The following is a 22,191-nucleotide window of genomic DNA, read 5'->3' as shown; positions in this document are numbered from 1 at the left end:
AAGGAACGCATCAACTCAGCCAGGACCCTACTGGGTCATCAGGGAGGACTCTGCTGGCCCTACACCTCGCTCCTCTCTGTGGCAAGGGTGGGGCAGAGTAAAAGAGAGAGAGAGAGAGAGAGAGAGAGAGAGAACCCTAAGCAGGCTCCACATTTAGCACAGGGGTTGATCCCATGTCCCTGGGATCGTGACTTGAGCCAAGATCAAGAGCGGGACGCTCAACCCCCACTGAGCTACCCAGGAGTCCCAGGGATGTGCATATATTTCTAACCTGAGTTAATCACTCAGGTTTGATTAAGACATTTGGCTTCACCCACTAATGGCAGGAAAGCCAACTTAATATGGATCAAATAGAGTGCCACACTAGGTCCCATTAGAAGAAATAGGAACTGGGGCGCCTGGGTGGCTCAGTCGGTTGGGCAACGGACTTTGGCTCAGGTCATAACCTCACAGTTTGTGGGTTCGAGCCCTGCATCCAGCTCTGTGCTGATAGCTCAGAGCCTGGAGCCTACTTCGGATTCTGCGTCTACCTCTCTCTCTGCCCCCCTCCAACTGTGCTCTCTCTCTCTCTAAAATAAATAAATATTAAAAATAAATAAATAAATAAAAATAAGAAATAGGAACTTGGTTCTTGAGTCAAGATGGAAGGCACCTTAACTAGGCAACCAACCAGAAGACTCTACAAAAGTTAATAGGCAGCAAAGATGATCTCCAAAGGAGGAAGAGCAGACTTTGCCAATGCCTTTGTCAAAATGAACAGCGTTAACGTAAGGAGTATTTAAATGTGTACGGCTGAGTGGGTACTTTCCCAGACCATCTCAGCCCTCAGACACAGCCTAGAGAATAGAAGCAGGCTGGGAGAACTGAAAGGAGATGGGTCTTGGTATGCTTAGATGGATTTCCGGACAAAGAAAAAAAAACACTGATGAATACCTTTATGTGCAAATTCAACCAAGGTCAAGCGACAAGGGTCTGAGCTCTGAAGAGAGCGGCCAACTGGCCGGGAGAGACAAGAGGATAAAAGAGCAGGGGGTTTCTGCATCTGGGCGGCTGTGGAGGTCTCTCCATCAGGGAAGGGCACGCGGCGGCCTCCGGGCTGGTTGTAGGATTCACCAGCCAGTTCTGGCGGCCACCAGGGGGCGCGCGCCCAGCACGCAGGCTCAGCTAGAGGCGGGGGGGGGGGGGGGGGGGAGGGGGAGTCTCCCCCCCCCCCCCCGAAGAGCACCGGAAGTCATGTGACTCCCAGTTCCGGCTCCTCTCCCTGCCCGGAACTCAGAACTGCGGGCCGTCCGCTTCCCCTCCCCTCTCCTCCCCTAGGCCTCCGCCCCCGCCCCGTAGGCACGCCTCTTCTGTCCTGGCTCTGGGTCTCCCGTCTTTCCTCTCCGGCCCCAAATCCTATAACCCGCACACGCCACCCCACCATGTCCCTTTCAAATAATGTGAAGTCACCAGACGAAGCCAGCATGGAAGAAAGTCTGCAATCGCTCGCTTGTCCTCACTCTGCGTTCCCTAAAAAGCCATGTGGCTACAAATGCAGGGAGGAACTGGAGTTACAGCCCACCAGCACCCCCCCCCCGGGGGGGGGGGGGGGCTCAGGGTTTTTTCTGCCACGCCCTTTCTCCTCTCCAGGACAGAAGGCCGAGGCCAAGTGTGTAAGCACTGCAGGCACGAAGCCCACCGCCCAGGAAGGAAGCTATGCCCAGTGCCAGCTCTGCCAGATGCTGGCTCCACCCTGGAAAACGTCCAAGCTGGAGTGTCCCCTTGTTATCCCAGCGCGGGCTGCATAATTACCCAGCAGAGCAGTCCAAAATGGAAAGCTTCAATTGCCCCTTAGCTAATTGAGGGCCAGGAAAAGCAAAGGTCTTCCCTAAAGCAACAAATGAGGAATAGACTCTGGCTGGCTAATCTCTCTTACTTTGAAATCTATTTGTAAGAAGCTTGTTTAGTAAATGAAAAGTCAGGGGCGCCTGCATGGCTCAGTAAGTTAAGCTGACTCTTGATCTCAGCTCAGCTCATGAGCTCATGGTTCTGAGTTCCAGCCCCATGTTGGGCTCTGTGCTGACTGCACACAGCCTGCCTGGAATTACGTCTCTCCCTCTCTCTGCCCCTCCCCTGCTCGCTCACGTGTGCTCTTTTCTCTCTCTCAAAATAAGTAAACTTAAAAAGAAATATACATGAAAAATCAGTCTTTGCACTAACCAACCTCTGTAAGCCAAGTCACCTCTCAGGGAAAGTGTACAGGAAGGTGCCCCTCAGGTGGGTTTAGCTTGTTTGTGAATTTTATATTCAAGCACATTTTCCCTAAAGAGCTCAACTGCGTACAGATTCAATTTTACAGTTGCTGGGATTCAGAATACCTTCTCCTCCTCCTCCTTCCTCATCTGCCCCAACAAGATACAGGTCTGCAGGTCAGTGCCAGCCCATTGGCACTCGCTCCTAAAGGCGGGGGTGGAAATGGCTGGAAGGCAGCTACGTAGACAGAACCTGCCAGCACCCACAGCCGTGGTGTTCCACCCCTAGATCCCCTTTCATCACCTTTGGTCTCCAGAGCCTCCCAGAACAGAGTACTCATTGAACACTCAAATCGGAGAACAATAATCACCTACAGCATAGCTTAGCTTTCTTACAAGCTTTAAAATATGATACTGGAGGGGCGCCGGGTGGCTCAGTCAGTTAAGCATCTGACTTTGGCTCAGGTCATGATCTCAAGATCCGTGGGTTCAAGCCCCGCCTTGGGTTCTGTGCTGACAGCTCAGAGCCCAGAGCCTGCTTCGGTTTCTGTGTCTCCCTCTCTCCCCCTCCCCTGCCTGTACTCTCTCTGTCTGTCTCAAAAATAAATAAATATTTAAAAAACACGATACTGGAAAACAAGTCCACACTACCAAATTTATTTTGAGACATTTATGTCTTGATTCTCAATGTTATGCCAGGACAGAAAGACAAGTCCGTTTCACTTACGATTGTATAAACTAAAATCTTAAATGACATTTAGCATACAGAATGTACCAACACGGAATCCTTATCCACCATAATCAAGGACCGAACCAAGGGCTGTTAGGCTGGTACCTATCCATTCATCTGCCAATCCATCCTATTTATCCACCTACCTATGCATTTATCTACCCACCACCCACCCATGTCTCCGCTCATCCACCTGACAACTGGTCCGGCCATCTGTCAGTCACTGTGCTCCACAGGTCCCCTCCCCAAGCTGAGTATGAACACCCAGCTGCCATTTGCTAAGCAGATGTCCTGAGGCAGGCTTGTGGTATTCCAGGAACAGTCTCATAGTAAGCATCAAGGCCCTGCGGGAGAAACGAGCTTGGCTTGTTCAAGGGATAGGAAGGTGGCAATGAGTCCTGAGCCTGGATGGGAGAGGAGTGACGAAGGGTGCCCCCCCAAAAAGGACGGGCATAAGGGCCTTCCAGGTCACAGTCAGGAGTTTCCATTTTATTCCAAGTGCAACTAGAAGCCATTGAATGGTTTGGGCCTTGGGACAGTTGTAATCTATCTTCCAAAACCAGTGAGGAGGCAGCTGCTGTGGTCCAGGCTGGAGATGACGAAAGCTTGCACGAAGACGGGAACGTGATCCCAGAGAGCACTGTGTTGCCTGAGGAAGGTGGGCCTTGGCTTGGGCAGCAAAGTGACCAGGGGAGCTGTGGCTCAGATCCGAGCCCCGGCAAGGAGGGTACCGAGGGGCAAAAACAGGATTCTGACCTCCACCCCGTTCAAAGGCACTACTAGCCATCCAGGCAAGGAGACCAGCAGGCAGCAAGGGGGTGACTCCATGAGAACTGGGAAAGGTGGGGTGCAAACACACCCACCAAGTGAGCATCAGTTAGCACCTCAGCGGGGAATGCCTCTGTGCTGCCGTTCACTTGGAAGGGCAACTCTTCAAAGTGGGATCAGTGAACCAGAAGGTGCCTGCAGTGGTTACGGGCCACCAAAAAGCCCTCCAGAGAGGTTCTGCCAAATTCCTCTCTCTTCACCAGCCACACTCAAGGATGGCAGCCTCCCTCTTCCTTTTATTTTAAATGCTCCCGTAACGGGGCGCCCGAGTGGCTCAGTCCGTCGAACACCGGACTTTTGATTTCAGCCCTGGTCATGATCTCATGGATCGTGAGTTTGAGCTCCACATCAGGCTCAGCACTGATGGCTCGGAGCCTGCTTGGGATTCTCTCTCTCTTTTTCTGTCTCTGCCCCTCCCCTGGTCTTGCTCTCCCCCACTTCAAAAGAAAGAAAGAAAGAAATAAGCAAGTAAATAAATAAAAATTTAAAAAATTTTAAATGCTCCCCTATCAGGTGTGGCCTCAGCCGCTCAATGATGGGGTGACACTTCCTGAGAGGGCCGATGCAGCAGACAGCACTGGTTTAAGGTATAAGGCAGAAACGACATTCCTCCCAGTGTTACGGACTCACTGTATTCCCCTAAAATTTATATGCTTGCGTCCTCACCCCCAGGACCTCAGAATGTGACAATTTGGATGGAGGGTTATTGAAGAGGTCAGTAAGGTAAAATGAAGTCATCAGAGGGGACCCTGATCCAGCCTGGTGCCTTACAAGAGATCACGACACAGACACGCGGGACGGAGGGAAGACCACGTGAGGACGCGGGGAGGAGGTGGCTGTCTGCAAGTCATGAAAAAAGCCTTGGGGGAAATGAGGCTGACATCTCGAACTTGGACTTCTGGCCTCCAGAAGAGTGAGAAGACAAATTTTTTTTTTTTTTTTTTTGTGGATGCTACCCAGTCTCCGGTATTTTGTTACGATAGCCGGAATAAGCTACTGCATCCGACTTACGAGGGACCCCAAGTCAGCGGGGGAGCAGCTTTGCAGGAAGCAGACTTGTGCTGGCCAGAATGACGGGGCTTGGAGAGCTGGTACAAAGCCTCAGAGAACAGAAGCCAGGAGACTGAGGGTCGGGTGTGGGCAGGGGACGCTGCCCACCACAGGGAAAGCTGGTACTAAGTGCACGCGATTGGATTTGCTCTCATGGGAGTGGGCTGATTTCAGATCAAACCCCCCGTCTTCCCCAGGACTCATCCAGAAGTCACCCCATCCTCTTTCCTCCAAGATTCGGAAGCACCATGTAACTTTTCACCAAAATTATACTTTATGTGTCACCTCTTCAGTGGTTAAGTATGGGTGTCTGTCCTTCCCTCCTACACTGTGAGGTCCTTCGGGAGCAGAACCTTTGTCCTATTTATCTTTATATAGAACAGAACCTTGACCCTCACAAAAATGTTCTCTATGTGGTTTGCGTAAACAAGTAACTCTTATCTTGATGCCCTACTCTTGTCTCGACAGAATACAATGGAAACCATTCATTATCCTGCCCCATTATCAGATCAGTAATTTTTTTTTTAAGATTTTATTTCTAAGCAATCTCTACACCCAGTGTGGGGCTCAAACTCACAACCCCGAGATCAAAAGTACCATGCTGTACTGACTGAGCCAGCCAGGCACCCCAGTAATTCATATTTTTTATAGACACACTTATATTGTTTTAAATTCATGCAGGGCACCTGGTGGCTCAGTTGGTTGAGTGTCTGACTTCGGTTCAGGTCATGATGTCACAGTTTGTGAACCCGAGCCCCACGTTGGGCTCTGTGCTGACAGCTCAGAGCCTGGACCCTGCTTCGGATTCTGTGTCTCCCTCTCTCCCTCTGCCCTTTCCCCACTCGTGCTGTTTCTCTGTCTCTCAAAAATAAATAAAACATTTAAAAAATTTATGCAAGGGGCGCCTGGGTGGCGCAGTCGGTTAAGCGTCCGACTTCAGCCAGGTCACGATCTCGCGGTCCGTGAGTTCGAGCCCCGCGTCGGGCTCTGGGCTGATGGCTCAGAGCCTGGAGCCTGTTTCCGATTCTGTGTCTCCCTCTCTCTCTGCCCCTCCCCTGTTCATGCTCTGTCTCTCTCTGTCCCAAAAATAAATAAAAAACGTTGAAAAAAAAATTAAAAAAAATTTTATGCAAAACATTAGGTATCTTAAAGTCTTTGTATTATAGGATTTTATTTTTGGTGAGCAAAAGACAGTCCTTAACCTGAGTTTTCATTTCTTTTATTCCCAGATTTAATGTTTTAAGTACATTATTTCTTACTGATACTTCGAAAAACAAACATTCTCTGAAAAAAACTGGGAATGGCTTTTCAATGCTCCTATTCTAGAATTTCATTGAGTCCTGCCACTCTTTGAAAGTGCACACAATTCTGAAAATTGCTGGGTCTGTAGCTCAAAAGCAGAAAGCTTCTGGAACTAATTTCTTCAGGGTGGTTACACAGTCCGCTAGAAGACACAGCCATGATAAATGAAGCATATGGTCCCTCCCCCTGTTCCTCTTGACCCTTTCACTATCGATAGTGACATTTACCACACACACACACACACACACACTGTACATTAGAGCTATTCATTAGGACTCTGTTCACCGCAGGGGTGCTAACTCTAACCACCACACAAACCCTCTGCAGGATCAGTGAAATACATACATGGCAGGAGCACAGGGGTGAAACCAGAGCTCACACATGCAGGGTGCACCGAGCGCTCTCACAACTGCAACACAGCCTAGAAGTGGGCTTGGAAGAAAGAGTACAGCTGGTGCTGGGCACGTGACTTACCCAGAATGTATAGTAATAAAGCTGTGATTGTGTTTCTCAGAAACTGCTCGATTCCGTAGGTGTATTATTCAACGGCCATTCCTTCTTACCCAGGGATTCTTGGTTTTAGCCATGCAGATAATTACACAGACTTCCTACACAAAATACCACTCGTGTCCCCTCAGAGCCACGTAAAGATTGGATACTCTCCTGTGAGGCTAACAGCACTCGAGTTTAAAGCCAAATGAAATAAAACCCCAGTATAGAAGGCTCTCAAAAGCAAACATTTAAATTGGTTATTTCTGCAACAGAACCCTGAATTTTGAGGTTAAGTGTTTAAATTTGAATATCACACCAATCACCAGATATTCTCAAAGCAGTAGAAAGATCTGTATTCAGTGACCCAATTGTGTAGTTTTATTTCCACTGTTCTATCAACCCTCTTTTTTTTTTAAATGTTTTATTTTTGAGCGAGTGTGCATGGGGGAGGGGCAGAGAGAGAGGGGCAGAGGATCTGAAGCGAGCTCTGAGCTGACAGCAGCAAGCCTGATGTGGGGGTTGAACTCACGAACCGTGAGATCCTGACCTGAGCTAAAGGTGGACGCTCAACCGACTGAGCCACCCAGGTGCCCCTATCAGCCCTCTTAAAATAAGCTGATACCACAGGTCCTACAGTATTCTACGCTTCCGTCTCCCTCCCTCCTCGTGCATATCAAGGGCGAGATGACACTATTGATTCATTTACTTAATCAGTCTAAATTCTATCCTCACTACAGTTAAACAGCTACACTGGCCACATTTGAGAACTATGGCACACAACGTGCTAATAACACTGCTACCATCCACCAGTCTTTCAGATCCTCTTGAGGAGCCAACGGACTTGATTTCTATTTTCGAGCTCGAAATAAGCCCAATTTAGAAAGGCTGGCTCCATTCCTTTCTGACAATCTTCCCAGGCAACTCCAATTTGGAGACCACGCCCCGGCAGCCCAGCTGTGTACTAGATCATTAAAGCATCCTTTCAACGAGCATTCTGGATAAAGCATTTCATTCAAGCACATTACACTGGATTTCTCATTCTGTGAACATAAAGAACCGTACTGTACAGAAAACACAGCAGCCATTTTAAGAACCAAAAAAAAAAAAAAAAAAGAAGCCACGATGGCATCAGAAGACATCTTCGCCCTTGAGACGCTTCTGCTGGAGGCGGCGCAGGGCTACAGGCTCTGCTCAAACGGCACCACGTCTGCAGCGGGGACGCTGAGGTGCTGGAAACTGCATCCAGTTAGCAGCCATGCTGGGTTTGGCAGAAAAACCACCAGAGGCCCAATCACGTGAACCAAGCATTCACCCACTATCGAGAAGGCCACCTCCAAGATGTCCTCTTAGCAACCCCAAACCCAGAATTCACCCACCTCGGATTAGGGCGTCCCTCCTCGGCCCGGACGGCGGCAGAAAGTTGCCTGTGCTCACCAGCGTCCCCCACTTGCTGTGGTTCGATGGCAGCTTCCTGCCAAGAGCAGCACAGTGAAACTCCGAATCGTCAAGCTGCCTTCCTCAAGACATCTATTATTACGAACCCCCTCATTGTGGGTTTGCCCCGCAAGCCTGTGCCGCGGAGGCGAGGACGCAGCCTGCCGCCTTGTAATGACACTCAGCCACAGGGCTCACAAGCTCCGCTCTCCAAACTGTTGTTTTTTAGTGTTTATTTATTTTTGAGAGAGAGAGAGAGAGAGAGAGCGAGCTGGGGAGGGGCTGAGAGAGAGGGAGACAGGATCCGAAGTAGGCTCTGCACGGACAGCACACAGCCTGACACAGGGCTTGAACCCATGGACCGTGAGATGGTGACCTGAGCCGAAATCAAGAGACAGACGCTTGGGGCACCTGGGTGGCTCAGTCGGTTAAGCGTCTGACATTGCCCCAAGTCATGGTCTCACCGTCCTTGAGTTCGAGCCCCGTGTCAGACTGTGCTGACAGCTCGGAGCCTGGAGCCGGCTTCAGATTCTGTGTCTCTCTCTCTCTCCCCTCCCCTGCTTGCACTCTGTCTCTCAAAAATGAATAAACATGAAAAAAAAAATGCGCTCAACCGACTAAGGCAACTAGGCACCCCCTGAATATTGTGTATTGAACCTACTACTGGTTCTTTTTAAAAAAAATTTTTTTAATGTTTATTTATATTTTGAGAGAGAGAGAGAAAGAGATGACACTGGAATTTTTCTCTAAGTTTTCTAGAAAGCTTAAAGTCAACTTTCAGCATTAGGACTCTTACCTTATAGAAGCGCCTGGGTGGCTCAGTCAGTTAAAGCGTCTGACTCTTGGTTTCGGCTCGGGTCACGATCTCACAGTTTGTGAGTCTGTGCCCCGCACTGGGCTCTGTGCTGACAGCATGGAGTCTGCTTGGGATTCTCCCCCCGCCCCTCCCCTGCTCACTCAGTCGCTCTCTCTCTCAAAATAAACTTAAAAAAATTTTTAATAAAAAAAATAAAAAGAATTCTCACCTTATAAAAAGTGCAACAGTTTAATGCATTGCATGTTTAATTACATTTGTTCTGGAGGAATCTAACCATATTTGAAAAAAAATACTACAAGGAACAAATATTAAAAATTTTAAAGGCCTCAGCATTTGAAGAGTGGCTATCATGTATCATACACTGTCTTCACCCCTTTTCATTTCAGAGGAGAACTGACCATTTTCTAGGGTTCCCCCCAAATTCTTTACGTGGTGTTAAGGTTGGGGCAAGCTAATTATGAGGAAAGACAGCCGAAGCAAGTGACGATGGGGAGGCCGGGGACTCAAGACAGGCACACGGATACGGAGTTAAATTGTCATGGATGTACCTGTTTAGTCCCCAGGTACCTTTCACACAAGTTGACACGAGAAGAGCCAGTGCACACAAACGATGCCCAAACGGCGGGACACAAGCGACACTGACATTGGGCCATCGTATTTTCAGGGCATCCTATATGTGCCTTAAGACAGCAGCCCGGGGCAGCTCTTCCTTGGTTGGGGCACAAACCTTACCTGTTTGTAGGGGTCTGTGGATGGTGAGGAACGGGACCTTCCATGAACGTACTGTGGCCTCTCGTGTTGATCCAGACCTGCGTCCAAGATGTCATCCGCTGAGTGATACCGCCCAGAACTCCTGGCTTCTAGAGCGTTTCTCTGTTCCCTCCAAGAGGCTTGATACTCAGCAAAGGTTCCAAGTCTCTGAGGCGGTTCTGGTTTTCCCATGTTCGCCGTTTTTCCATGACTGCCGGGGTTCTCTCCAAGGGAGGTCGTGTGGGCCCTGTTCTGGAACCAAGGCTCTGCACCCTCGTACCCGTGGCCCGCTGTCCGCGGCCTCTCCAGCTTCTCCTTCGGGAATCCACAGAGCGCTTGCCTCTGCCCAGGTCTCTGGTGAATGGGTCTGCTGCTTTCCTCAAAAAACTTGCACCTGTCGGCGAATGTGCCCACGGTGTCCTCGGACGCACCCGGGTGCCGGTGGGGGCGATCGGGCCCTGCGAGCCCCACCTCGTTCATTTTCTCGGGTTCGGAGTACGATTTCAGCTTCTGTTGCACCGTGAACCGTTTCCGGCCCCCAATGCGGGGAACGTGCGGCAGGCCCCCTCCAGACGGGGACGGCTTGGGCAGGCCCCCCTCCCAGAAGTGGGGGGCGGCATCCAGGTGTGTGCTGTGCTCCTCAGTCCGCGGCTCTGCTGACCCCGCGGGACGATCGGCCAGGCTGGGCTCCAAGTCACGGCGCTTAAAGGACGTGGCCCTCAGGACCCGGGCTTGGGCCTCCTTCAGGTGGTCTTTATAGGTGCCCCGGAAGGAACCTTCTGGGGAGGCGCCGGGGACGCCTCCCGGCTCCGCCTGCCAGCCGCCGGCCTCCCGAGCCGCCTCGTCGGCCCCAGCCAGCGCCACCGTGCTTCTGCTCTTCTGCAGGTTGGCTCGGCGCATCTGGACCTCGTTCCTCAGGGTGGTGGCGAAGCGGTCGCTTCTCCGGGTGGCTCTGCCCACCTGGCCATCGAACGGGGGCGGCCTTTCGGCACCAGCTCCCGGGCCATCGTCGGGCGGGCGCGCCCCCTCCCGGGCCAGCGAGTGCAGCATAGGCGTCTTCCGAGGGGAGATCTTGCCGCTTTCTCCCGTGGCCCACAGGAAGCCGTCGGCGGCTTCCTTCCCCGCGGCTCCTGTCCCGTGGGCGGCTGTCTGTGGCTCCTCGCTTCCCACGGGGTGGCCCTTGGCTGCCTGGTCGCTCTCACGGGTGTCCGGGGCCTCCTCCTCATGCTGGATGTGACCCCAGGGCCCGTGGCCCATCGGGTGCTCAGTGGGGAGTTCGTGGGCTTCTGCGGCCCTGTCAGACTGCCAATATTCCTCGTGGGGCTGTCCCGCCTGGGCGCTTGCCTGCGGGCACTGTCTGCTGGTCACACAGTAGTAGCGGCTCTGCCCACCGCTGTCGCCCTTCTGCTCAGTGGCACCGGGCCACCTGAGCCGAGTGGGGCCGTCGTCCTGGACACGGTGGGCAGAAGGCTCCTGGCGGCCGCCAGGGACGGCCACACAGTGCTGCTCCCTCAGCGACGAGGCGGCCCTGGGGCCGTCGTGACAGAACGAACTCTCGTCACTGTACTGGCGCGGGTGCTGGCAGCCACAGGAGGCCTGCGGGAAACGCACGTCCGTGCTGGACAGGGAGGCCTGAAGCCGGCCGGGGGCCCCCGGGAGGCCGCCCGGCCTGTGGTCAGGGGTCGGCACCCCACCGTCCAGGGGGACGTGGGGCACAGGGCCCGAGCTCCCGACTCTCTTCCCATTGCCGGGCCGTGCCGGCCTCCACTGCTGACTGGCAGGGTCTGGTCTCCAGTCACTGCGGGGCTGGGCCCGGGGCGGGCCTGGAAAGTGCTGCACACTGGCGGTGTCTGAGAGCGGAGGGCCCTGGGCCTTCTCGTGGCTCTTGGTGGCAGCGAAGCTGTCACTGCGGAGAGGAGGAGGCGGTGGAGGAGGGGAGGAAGGTGCTTTTCTCTTATCGGGGACATACCAGACCGGTCCCAAATTTGATTTCCCAGGGGTGGCCAGCTTGGTCTCAGGACTGTCCTCTGGCCTGGGGCTTCTGCTGCCGTCACGGGGGACCCGGGGTGGGAAGTACCCGAGCCTGTCCTCCAGGCCCTGGGGGTCACTGGCAGCCTGGCCCTGCCGGCCGCCCGGCCTGGAGGCCTCCCCCAGGCCCACGTTGTAGAGGATGTTCTCCGCAGAGGACGCATCAGCCTTGGGCAAGGTGTGGTCGGGCGTGCTGGAGCTGGTGGAGAATGAGCCGTAAGCTGAGTCCCGCTTGCTCGGGCCGCCCAGGTGGTCGATGCTGCCATTGGACCTGGCGGCGGAGAGGCGTCCGGAGGGGTAGGGCTGGGAAGGGTGGTCCAGGCTGTCGACGCTCCCCAGGGAACTAAAGTGGTCAGAGGTACGCTGCAGATTCGTGTGCTCCCACGTGCCAGACAGGTCATGGGAGGAAGAACTAGGAGGAAAGAACCAGAGAGAAGAGTTTGCTTTTGAAGCGAGCAATAGTAAACGGGACAAATGAGGAGAGCAGGACCAAGAACACAGCTGGCCCCACACAGAAACGTCCAGATGCCGGGGCGCCTGGGTGGCTCAGTGGGTTAAGCGTTCAACTTCGGCTCGGGTCATGATCTCACGGCTCGTGAGTTTGAGCTGCGCGTCGGGCTCTGTGCTGACAGCTCAGAGCCTGGATGGAGCCTGCTTCGGATTCTATGTCTCCCTCTCTCTCTGTCCCTCCTCTGCTCGCATTCTGTCTGTCTGTCTGTCTCTCTCTCTCTCAAAAATAAATTAACATTAAAGACATTTTTTAAAAAAGATTATTCTGTGACCCGTGAAAATGACAGGAAATTCACATCGCAGCACTCACAGATATGCTGTGATTGGAACACAATTATGGCCATTTGTTTACACACTGTTTGTGAATGCTTCTGAGCTACAATGGCAGAGCTGGGTACCTGCAACTGACAGAGACCCATGAAGCCCAAAATATTTCCTACCTGCCCCCTCAAAGAACAAGACTGTGAACCCCGGGGTTTAGCGTATAAAAGGATTCTTGTTATGGATTACTAAAACCGAAGAAGCAATCAAATGACAGTAATTTTCCTTTTTCTTTTTAAAAATTTTTTAGGTTTATTTATTTATTTTGAGAGAGAGAGAGAGAGACAGAGCAGGGGAGGGGCAGAGAGAGAGGGAGAGAGGGAGAATCCCAAACAGGCTCTGAGCTGTCAGCGCAGAGCCCGATGTGGGGCTCGAACTCACGAACAGTGAGACCAGGACGAGTTGGATGCTTAACCGAGTGAGCCGCCCCAGTGCCCCAAATAACGATAATTTTCAAATTAAAAGGGGAAATCCAGAGATAACGTTACTTTTCCACACCCAAATATTAAAGTACCAAGAGCTCCTCTTAACTCTCAGTTAATGGAATATTTGATAAAGGACCCAAGCCACAGGCTTTCTTAGCAAAACAAACACTGTCGTGCTCAGGGGACTCATTAACTTGACAGAGTTCACTGGAGCTGTACCTGAATGCCAAAAATACTGGTTCTGAAGCAGAATGGGGCCTAAGACAGGGAAATACAAAATCAGGTTTGTTGCTACAAGCTGGGAGATATGTTTGTTAAGGAATCAGTTATTCTATGAGGTAGTGACAGTGTATATAGGAGGCTAATGGCTCTCGATGGTAAAACTACTTATCCAAGCATGTTAAAAATGCTTCCGTGGGGAGCCTGGGTGACTCAGTCAGTTGAGCATCCCACTCTTGATTTTGGCTCAGATTATGATCTTACAGTTTCTGGTTTCAAGCCCCAGGTGGGGCTCTGAGCTGGCAGTGTGGAGCCTGCTTGGGATTCTCTGTCTTCCTAGCTCTCTACCCATTGCCCTACTCTCTCTCTCTCTCTCTCTCTCTCTCTCTCTCTCTCTCTCTCTCAAAAATAAACATTTTAAAAAAGAAAAACTGGTTTCATTAAAGTTCAACAAAGCTGGAACATTCAGGCTTCAAGGTAAGAAACCAAAAAACAAGAAAAACTACCACAACCCTGGCGACTTTAGGTTTGGGGAGAACCAGGATGAAAGGGAAAACTGTGTGATTAGGGCAAGGACACAGGAGACCGAATTGGCTAAATCACTCTTAAAACAAACACAAGGGTTGGGATGAGCACTGGGTGTTGTATGGAAACCAATTTGACAATAAACTTCATATATTGAAAAAAAATAAATAAAAAAAAATAAAATTGCAACCCACTCTCCAAAAAAAACAAAAACAAAAACAAAAACAAAACACAAGGGGCCTGGGTGGCTCAGTGGGTTAAGCGTCCGACTCTTGATGTTGGCTCAGGTCATGGTCTCAGGGTTTGTGAGTTGGAGCCACAAGTCGGGCTCTGGGCTGACAGCACAGAGCCTCCCTGGGATTCTGTCTCTCCCTCTCTCTCTGCCCCTCCCCTGTTCTTGTGTGCTCACTCGCTCTCTCGCTCTCTCTCAAAAAAAACCAAACATTTAGAAAAGCACATCACTGACCATTTATAAAACAAACAAATGAACAAGAGAACCAACGAAAACACACAACAAGGGCTCCATCTACAAGCTCTGAGGATACGGCAGCTACCGGGGACAGTGACATTGTCCTGAAGGCAGGGGACCGTTGGCTTGTATACCCTTTCCTAAAAGGACAGAGCAGTGCCCTTCTCAGACAGAACTGGAGGCGGTTCTCCTGCACCCTCCCCTCAGTGCCCTGGAGGTGATTTCTCTGTAACATTTGAGGTCTGGGCAGCTATAAATAGTGCCCAGCACCGTTCCCACATGCATGTGGGCAGCAAACATGATTCTTTCATCAACAAACCACCAAATGGGCTTAATGGAAATCGTATTACTTTACGTCACTTTGATAATGAAAATAAAAGGCCCACTTTTCACTTAACTTTTACTACTCAGTTGAGAATCTGTGGTTTTTCAAAAATACCCTGGACTCCAAATACCATCATCTCCTGTCACTTTCAACAGGTCAATGCATTGAGATGTATTGCCTTCACAGGAGTACTTCAGAAGTTTGTAGCAGACCGGTGTTTACTAACGATCAAAAACTGATTTTGAGATGGTTACGTTAGCTCTACACACACAGGCACAAATGCCCTTCCATAACAGATACGCACACACACTCACATACACAAACACATACATTCAAGCACACACGCGCATGCATGCACTTACATACATGTGCACATGCCACACTTACAGATACACCTGTACATATACATACATATACATGCTCATACATGGGCTTGCACATACCCAAAGCCACCCTGCTTAAAAAATATTAAGTTTACTTATTTATTTTGGGGTGGGGGGAGAGAGGGTGAGAGGGAGACAGAGACAATCCCAAGCAGGCTCTGCACTGTCAGTGAGAAGCCCGAAGCTGGGCTTGAAGCATGAGATCGTGACCTGAGCCGAAGTTGGACGCTTAACCCACTGAGGCAGCCAGGCGCCTCCCCCCTCTCTAAAAAATTTTTTTAAGTTTATTTATTTATTTTGAGAGAGGGAGACAGAGCCATCATCCTTTTAATATGAGACTTGTGAGGACGCTGGCCACTCACCCAAGGTGGCCAGGAGAGGCCTCCTCCAGCCAACACCCCTGTGGTGTGGCCACACACCTGCCTGACACATTAGCCCTTCTGACCCTGCAATGTGGACTCCAGGTAGCCCAGAACTCCCCTTCCATCCACTGACCTACAACTCCCAGCATCTGGGTCTCCCGCTCAGTGGGAAAGCACCCCTGGGCCCCCGACGCTGGATGGCACCCTGGCATGTGGGTTGTGAAGCCCTGATTTCCTCTATAAGGAGAGCCCTGGGGGCTGGGGAGAGGGTGTTGATGCTTAAGAGAACGGCCTGGGAGCCTCGCTGCAATACACTTGCCGAACCCTTAGGCAGATCCTGTCTTCTTTTTCTTAAGTTTTTTTAACGTTTATTTATTTTTGAGAGACAGAGAAAGACAGAGTGTGAGGGGGGAGGGGCAGCGAGAGAGGGAGACACAGAATCCCAAGCAGGCTCCAGGCTCTGAGCTGTCAGCACAGAGCCTGACGAGGGGCTCAAACTCACGGACCGTGAGATTATGACCTGAGCCCAAGTCAGAGGCTCAACCAACTGAGCCACCCAGGCGCCCTGCTTCTGCCTTCTAATGTGTACGTAAAACTCTCAGAAGAAAGGTGCTTGCTGTAGGCACATGGGTGGATGGACAGCCCTCCCACTCAGCTCAGGACCACCGACCTGGCTGGCCCAAAGGGATTCAGCCCAAAAAGGTAAGTCCCCAAGCTCCTGATTTATTAAACAACATAAATGAGAAAGCACACTTGTTCATCCTTGCTCTTGGTGTTTTAGTTTTTGTTTTCTTTTTTTTTTAATGTTTATTATTATTTTTTGTTTGAGAGACACACACACACACACACACACACACACACACACACACAGAGAGACAGAGACACAAAGTGTGGGCAGGGGCAGGGGAAGAGAGAGAGGGAGACACAGAATCCAAAGCAGGTTCCAGGCTCTGAGCTGTCAGCATAGAGCCTGACATGGGGTTTGCGAACCACGAGATCATGACCTGAGCCGAAGTCAGAGGCTTAACCAACTGGGCCACCCAGGTGCCCCTAGTTTTTGTTTTCAAGGCTTGGACACCTACCTACCCAGTGAAGAATTTAGACATTTCTACTGGTAATGGTGTGTCAGCAGCTTTTCCTCATCAGAAAAAAAGCCTCTGACTGTTGATTTCGGCTCAGGTCATGATTGTACCGTTTGTGAATTAGAGACCTGCATGGGGCTCTGCGCTGACAGTGCAGAACCTGCTTGGGATTCTCTCTCTCTTCCTCTCTCTCTGCTCCTCCACCACTGGCACGGTGTCTCTCTCTCTCTCTCAAAATAAATAAATTAAAAAAAAAAGAGGGGTGCCTGGGTGGCTCAGTTGGTTAAGCATAGGACTTTGACTCAGGTCATGATCTCGCCGTTCATGAGTTCAAGCCCCAAATCGGGCTCTATAATGACTGCTCAGAGTCTGGAGCCTCCTTCAGATTCTGTGTCTCCCTCCCTCTCTCTGCCCCTCCTCTGCTCGCTCTTTGTCTCTCTGTCTCAAAGATAGATAAATATTAGAAGAGGAAAGGGAAGGGAAGGGAAGGGAAGGGAAGGGAAGGGAAGGGAAGGGAAGGGAAGGGAATCACACTGAAGTCAAGAAAGGTGCTGTTGGGCAAGGCAAGGCAAGGCAAGGCAAGAAAATCACGCTGAAGTCAAGAAAGGTGCTGTGGTGGCAGGGCTGGGAAGTCATGGATATTGGTGGAATGTCGAATACCGTCCATCCCAGTGGGAAACAGTGCCTACCTGGGGTGATGACGGCCATGCCAGGAAGGACAGGAGCTGGCAGAGGGGAACGGAGATGCTGATGTGTCGGGGTGGCTATCAGAGAACTTGGTGGCATGCCAGGAGTGAGGCCTCCAGCTCAGCTCATTCTTCCTGAAAAAAACAAAAAAACAACAACAACAAAAAAACGCAGACAACTCAGGAATTGCAAATAAAGGACAACCCTGTGCCAAGACAGGAGCGAGACACGGAAATATGTTACAGCTACTCCCGTGTGACTGATAGCATTGCTTCTGGGGCTTTCCACGGTATCTGGATATGAAAAATTGTTAACTTTTATTAATGCAGAACCCATCCTAAGGCAGAGTGAGAGTCATGAGTTCCAAAATGTGAACTAAGCCTTATTCTTCAATTTTTGCTCTAAACAGGTAAATAAATCTTGTCCTCGCCTCAGCCATCAGTAGGACCCCGGAAGGACTCTTCTGTCTTTCCTGTTTCAGCATAGCTATGCACACAGCCGTCAGCCTCCTTGAGGAGGGGAGATGCACTAGAGAGAAGTGCAGGGGGTCCCCAGCTCAGCCGGGTCACACACCGTTTAGACCACTTCCTTTTTTTTAAAGTTTATTTATTTATTTTGAGAGAGAAACAGAGAGCAGGGGAGGGGCAGAGAGAGAGAGAGAGAGAGAGAGAGAGAGAGAGAGAGAGAGAGAATCCTGAGCAGGTTCTGCACTGTGAGCACAAAGCCCATTGCGGGGCTCGAACTCCTGCACCGTGAGATCACGACCTGAGCCAAAATCAAGAGTCAGATGCTTAACCGATTGACCCCCAGGCATCCCTGGATGACTTCTATTTACTCACTTCACTAAGTAAACGCAGACATCTTGACATTAGCTGAGACTAGCAGGGGCGCATTCATTCCTCTGAGCCTCTCAGAGTGTCTGTGAAGTCAGCTAAGGGTCCCCATCGTGTGAATTCATGATGCCCTAGAACGAAGGCTCTAGTCCGTTCAGCCAGGACTTGTGAACACAGTATGCAGCGTCTTCCTGGGCTCCTGCGTCCCTGTCCGCACCCTCCCATCGGTGGCTTATTCTTTTCTTGGCTACACCGCCTGGGAACGATAAGGGAGGTTCAGTCGCAAATCCCTACAGCTGCCATGTAAATGTTCACAGAGCATCCAAGAGAACGGTGGTGTGTGAGGAGAGCCACGCATCTGCTTCTCCCAGTGTCCATTGTCTCCACGTCTCTAATTTGGGACAGAACTCGCTCACTGTGGCCAGTCTGCAGCTCAAGAGGCTCAAACTGAGCCTCTCTAGGTGCTTGACAGAGAGCAGACATTCTTCCAGGCAGGCGAAGACATTAAAGGGTATTAATGTTAAAAGCATATTAAAGAAACCAGGGGTGCTTGGGTGGCTTAGTCAGTTGAGCATCTGATTCTTGACTTCAGCTCAGGTCATGATCCCAGCGTCATGAGATTGAGCCCCACGATGGGCTCTGGGCTGGGTGTGGAGCCTGCTTGGGACTCTCTCTCCTCCTCTGCCCTTGCCCTGCTCGTGTGTTCTAACACACACACTCTCTCTCAAAACAGTAGTAAAGAGTATTAAAGAAATCTGAAAAGTATGTATAACTTAAACCTTCTGACAACTCACGGGGTGCCCAACTGGCCGAGTCACATAAGTGTCTGACTCTTGATTTCGGCGCAGGTCGTGACCTCACGGTTCCTGCGTTCCAGCCACGCTGACAGTGTGGAGCCTGCTTGGGATTCTCTCTCTCTCCCTCTCTCTCTCTGCGCCTCCCTCAAAAACAAATACATAAACGTTAAAATAAAAACGTTCTGACAACTCATACTTAAGGAGGAAAAGTAGATGGGTGGCAAAATGTGGAATGTGTTGACGTCAGGAGTTTCCCCATGAACAAGAGCAAAACAACAGACAACTTCATCACACCACAGAAGTAAGGGATTGCAATCCCAAAGTGTACCTCATCGAGTTTCTCCAAATCCTCGTGAGGAAGGTTCTGGCTACATGAGTCTCGTGTTCAGATGGCATTTTCTGTGCTATCGCATCAAGGATGTGTTTCACCTTCCTTTATACTTAATTAATGAAGGAAATAAACTAGACTGAGAGTGGAGGCAAAGGAAACAAATAAAAAAAGGAAGCCTGAAAAAGAAAATGCCTTATAATCTGTGGCAACATCTTCCAACCCAGCACGTGGCAAGACTGGGGTATGTGCTGGCTTACTTGGGGGGAGGGGGGGGCAGCAGGGCTCCAAAAGTACACGCACTCCCTCCTTTTTAAAAAGACAACACAGGGGCGCCTGGGTGGCTCAGTCGGTTAAGCGGCCGACTTCGGTTCAGGTCATGATCTCACAGTCTGTGAGTTCGAGCCCCGCGTCGGGCTCTGAGCTGACAGCTTGGAGCCTGGGAGCCTGCTTCGGATTCTGTGTCTCCCTCTCTCTCTGACCCTCCCCCGTTCATGCTCTGTCTCTCTCTGTCTCAAAAATAAACATTAAAAAAATAAAAATAAAAATAAAAAGACAATACAGGTATGCCTGGGTGGCTCGGTCTGTTAAGCATCTAACCTCAGGTCAGGTCATGGTCTCGCAGTTCACGAGTTCCAGCCTCGCATCGGGCTCTGTGCTGACAGCTTGGAGCCTGGGAGCCTGCTTCAGATTCTGTGTCTCCCTCTCTCCCTCTCTCTCTCTCTCTGCCCCTCCCCTGCTCATGTTCTGTCTCTCGCTCTCTCAAAAACAGCTCAACGTTAAAAAATAAAATAAAAAGATAACGCATATAGATGCATGTCTATTTCAAGAAGACATAGTTGACAACCACAGTGGAAATTAAGAGCTTTTAAAAAAACAAATCACCCAGTGAAAGGTTGTACCTATAAGCTACACATAAGGATATCCTGGCTATTGGGGATAGTGACGTTTTCCTAAAACATAATGGGCTTTTCATCAGGTCCTTTGAATTTCCTAGTGCATAATGCATGTATTTGGGAAGGTTCCAGCTACCTTCTGTTTCTCAGCCCCTCTGACTACCTAAAATGGCTGGATTCATGCCGATAAGAGAGGACGACGTTCTGGACCCAAAAGTGTTCATTCAATCACAATGCTGTGAGGATGCTGGTCCGGCAGGCTGTGGGGAAAGAGCTCTCTGGCGCCACCTGGTGGTCTCACACAGCCACTGTCCCTCTGGCTGCGTTCCAGTCAGACCCAGATGAACAGAAACAAGAACAGAGTTAAGGTCTTCATTTTCACAAGATCGTGGGCTTTCTTCTCGCACAAGATACACACTCAGGTGGCTTTAAGCCATTCAGCCGCCAGAAATGTGGGGGCCCTGAGGAGTGCACAGGCCACAGGATGTGCCAGGACAGGAGAGCACAAGTCCCCAGTTTGAGGGCCTGGCTGAAACCACTATGCCATACTTGGTTCTTAGTGGTATCCACCCTGGCCACCCGCAGAGCCACGGGCATTAGAAGTGAGTAAATGCGGGGTGCCGGGGTGGCTCAGGTGGTTAAGCATGCGACTCTTGTCTTCCGCTCAGGTCATGATCTCTCACGGCTCGTGAGTTCAAGCCCCACATTGGGCTCTGTGCTGACGGTGCAGAGCCTGCTTGGGATTTTCTCTCTCTCCCTCTCTCTCTGCCCCTCCCCTGCTCCCTCTGTCTCTCTCACACACAAAGTAAATAAATAAACTTAAAAAAATTTTTTTTTAAATAATAAAATATAGAGGTGCCTGGGTGGCTCACTCGGTTAAGCGTCTGACTTCAGTTCAAGTCATGATCTCAAGGTTCATGAGTTCAAGCACCGCATCCGGCTCTGTGCCGACAGCTCGGGGCCTGGAGCCTGCTTCAGATTCTGTGTCTCCCTCTCTCTCTGCCCCTCCCCTGCTCATGCTCTGTCTCTCTGTCTCAAAAATAAACATTAAATTTTTTTTAAAGTAATAATAAAATACAATGAAATCTCAACCAAAATTGTACCGACATTCTTCTCAAAGCTAGAACAAACAATCCTAAAATCTGTATGGAACCACAAAAGCCCCGAATAGCCAAAGTAATATTGAAAAAGAAAACCAAAGCAGGAAGCATCATAATCCCAGACTTTAGCCTCTATTACAAAGCTGTCATCATCAAGACGGTATGGTATTGGCACAAAAACAGACACATAGACCAATGGAATAGAATAGAGAACCCAGAATTGGACCCACAAATGTATGGCCAATTAATCTTTGACAAAGCAGGAAAGAGTATCCAATGGAAAAAAGACAGTCTCTTTAGCAAATGGTGCTGGGAGAACTGGACAGCAACATGCAGAAGGATGAAACTAGACCATTTCTTACACCATACCCAAAGTAAACTCAATATGGATGAAAGACCTAAATATGAGACAGGAAGCCATCAAAACCCTAGAGGAGGAAGCAGGCAACTACCTCTTTGACCTCAGCCCCAGCAATTTCTTGCTCAACACATCACCAAAGACAAGGAATTAAAAGCAAAAATGAACTATTGGGACCTCATCAAGATAAAAAGCTTCTGCACAGTGAAGGAAACAATCAACAAAACAAAAAGGCAACCAACAGAATGAGAGAAGATATCTGCAAAGGACATATCGGATAAAGGGCTAGTACCCAAAATCTATACAGAACTTATCAAACTCAGAACCTGAAAAACAAATAATCCACTGAAGAGATGGGTGGAAGACATGAACAGACACTTCTCCAAAGAAGACCTCCAGATGGCCAACTGACACATGAAAAGATGCTCAACGTCACTCACCATCAGGGAAATACAAATCAAAGCCACACTGATATACCACCTCACACTGGTCAGGGTGGCTAAAATGAACAAATCAGGAGATTATAGATGCTGGCGAGGATGTGGAGAAACGGGAACCCTCTTGCACTGTTGGTGGGAATGCAAACTGGTGCAGCCGCTCTGGAAAACAGTGTGGAGGCTCCCCAAAAAATTAAAAATAGAACTACTCTATGACCCATCAATAGCACCACTAGGAATTTATCCAAAGGATACAGGAGTGCTGATTCATAGGGGCACATGTACCCCCATGTTTATAGCAGCGCTATCAACAATAGCCAAATTATGGAAAGAGCCTAAATGTCCATCAACTGATGAATGGATAAAGAAGATGTGGTTTATATATACAATGGAATACTACTTGGCAATGAGAAAATGCAATCCAGCCATTTGCAGCAATGTGGAAGGAACTGGAGGGTATTATGCTGAGTGA

The 22,191-nt window shown here is 50.1% G+C and overlaps 1 protein-coding gene across 1 annotated transcript in view; it reads right to left on the bottom strand.

The window, feature by feature from the left end:
- SHROOM2 (shroom family member 2) overlaps positions 1-22,191 on the bottom strand; it is a 154,195-nt gene that overhangs the window by 44,792 nt on the left and 87,212 nt on the right. The window contains exons 3-5 of the mRNA XM_047076353.1: positions 16,973-17,104; positions 9,617-12,074; positions 8,010-8,104 (exon numbers count right to left, since the gene is read on the bottom strand). Of these exons, the coding sequence (XP_046932309.1) occupies positions 8,010-8,104; positions 9,617-12,074; positions 16,973-17,104 (2,685 nt within the window). The remainder of the gene's footprint in view (positions 1-8,009; positions 8,105-9,616; positions 12,075-16,972; positions 17,105-22,191) is intronic.

The sequence above is a fragment of the Lynx rufus genome, unplaced genomic scaffold (assembly GCF_022079265.1).
Source record: "Lynx rufus isolate CCGP_SWC_20201006 ecotype Redwood Valley unplaced genomic scaffold, mLynRuf1.p SCAF_14, whole genome shotgun sequence".
NCBI lineage: Eukaryota > Metazoa > Chordata > Mammalia > Carnivora > Felidae > Lynx > Lynx rufus.
Note: the sequence above shows the minus strand (reverse complement) of the source record. Positions and strands in the feature narration are given on the sequence as shown.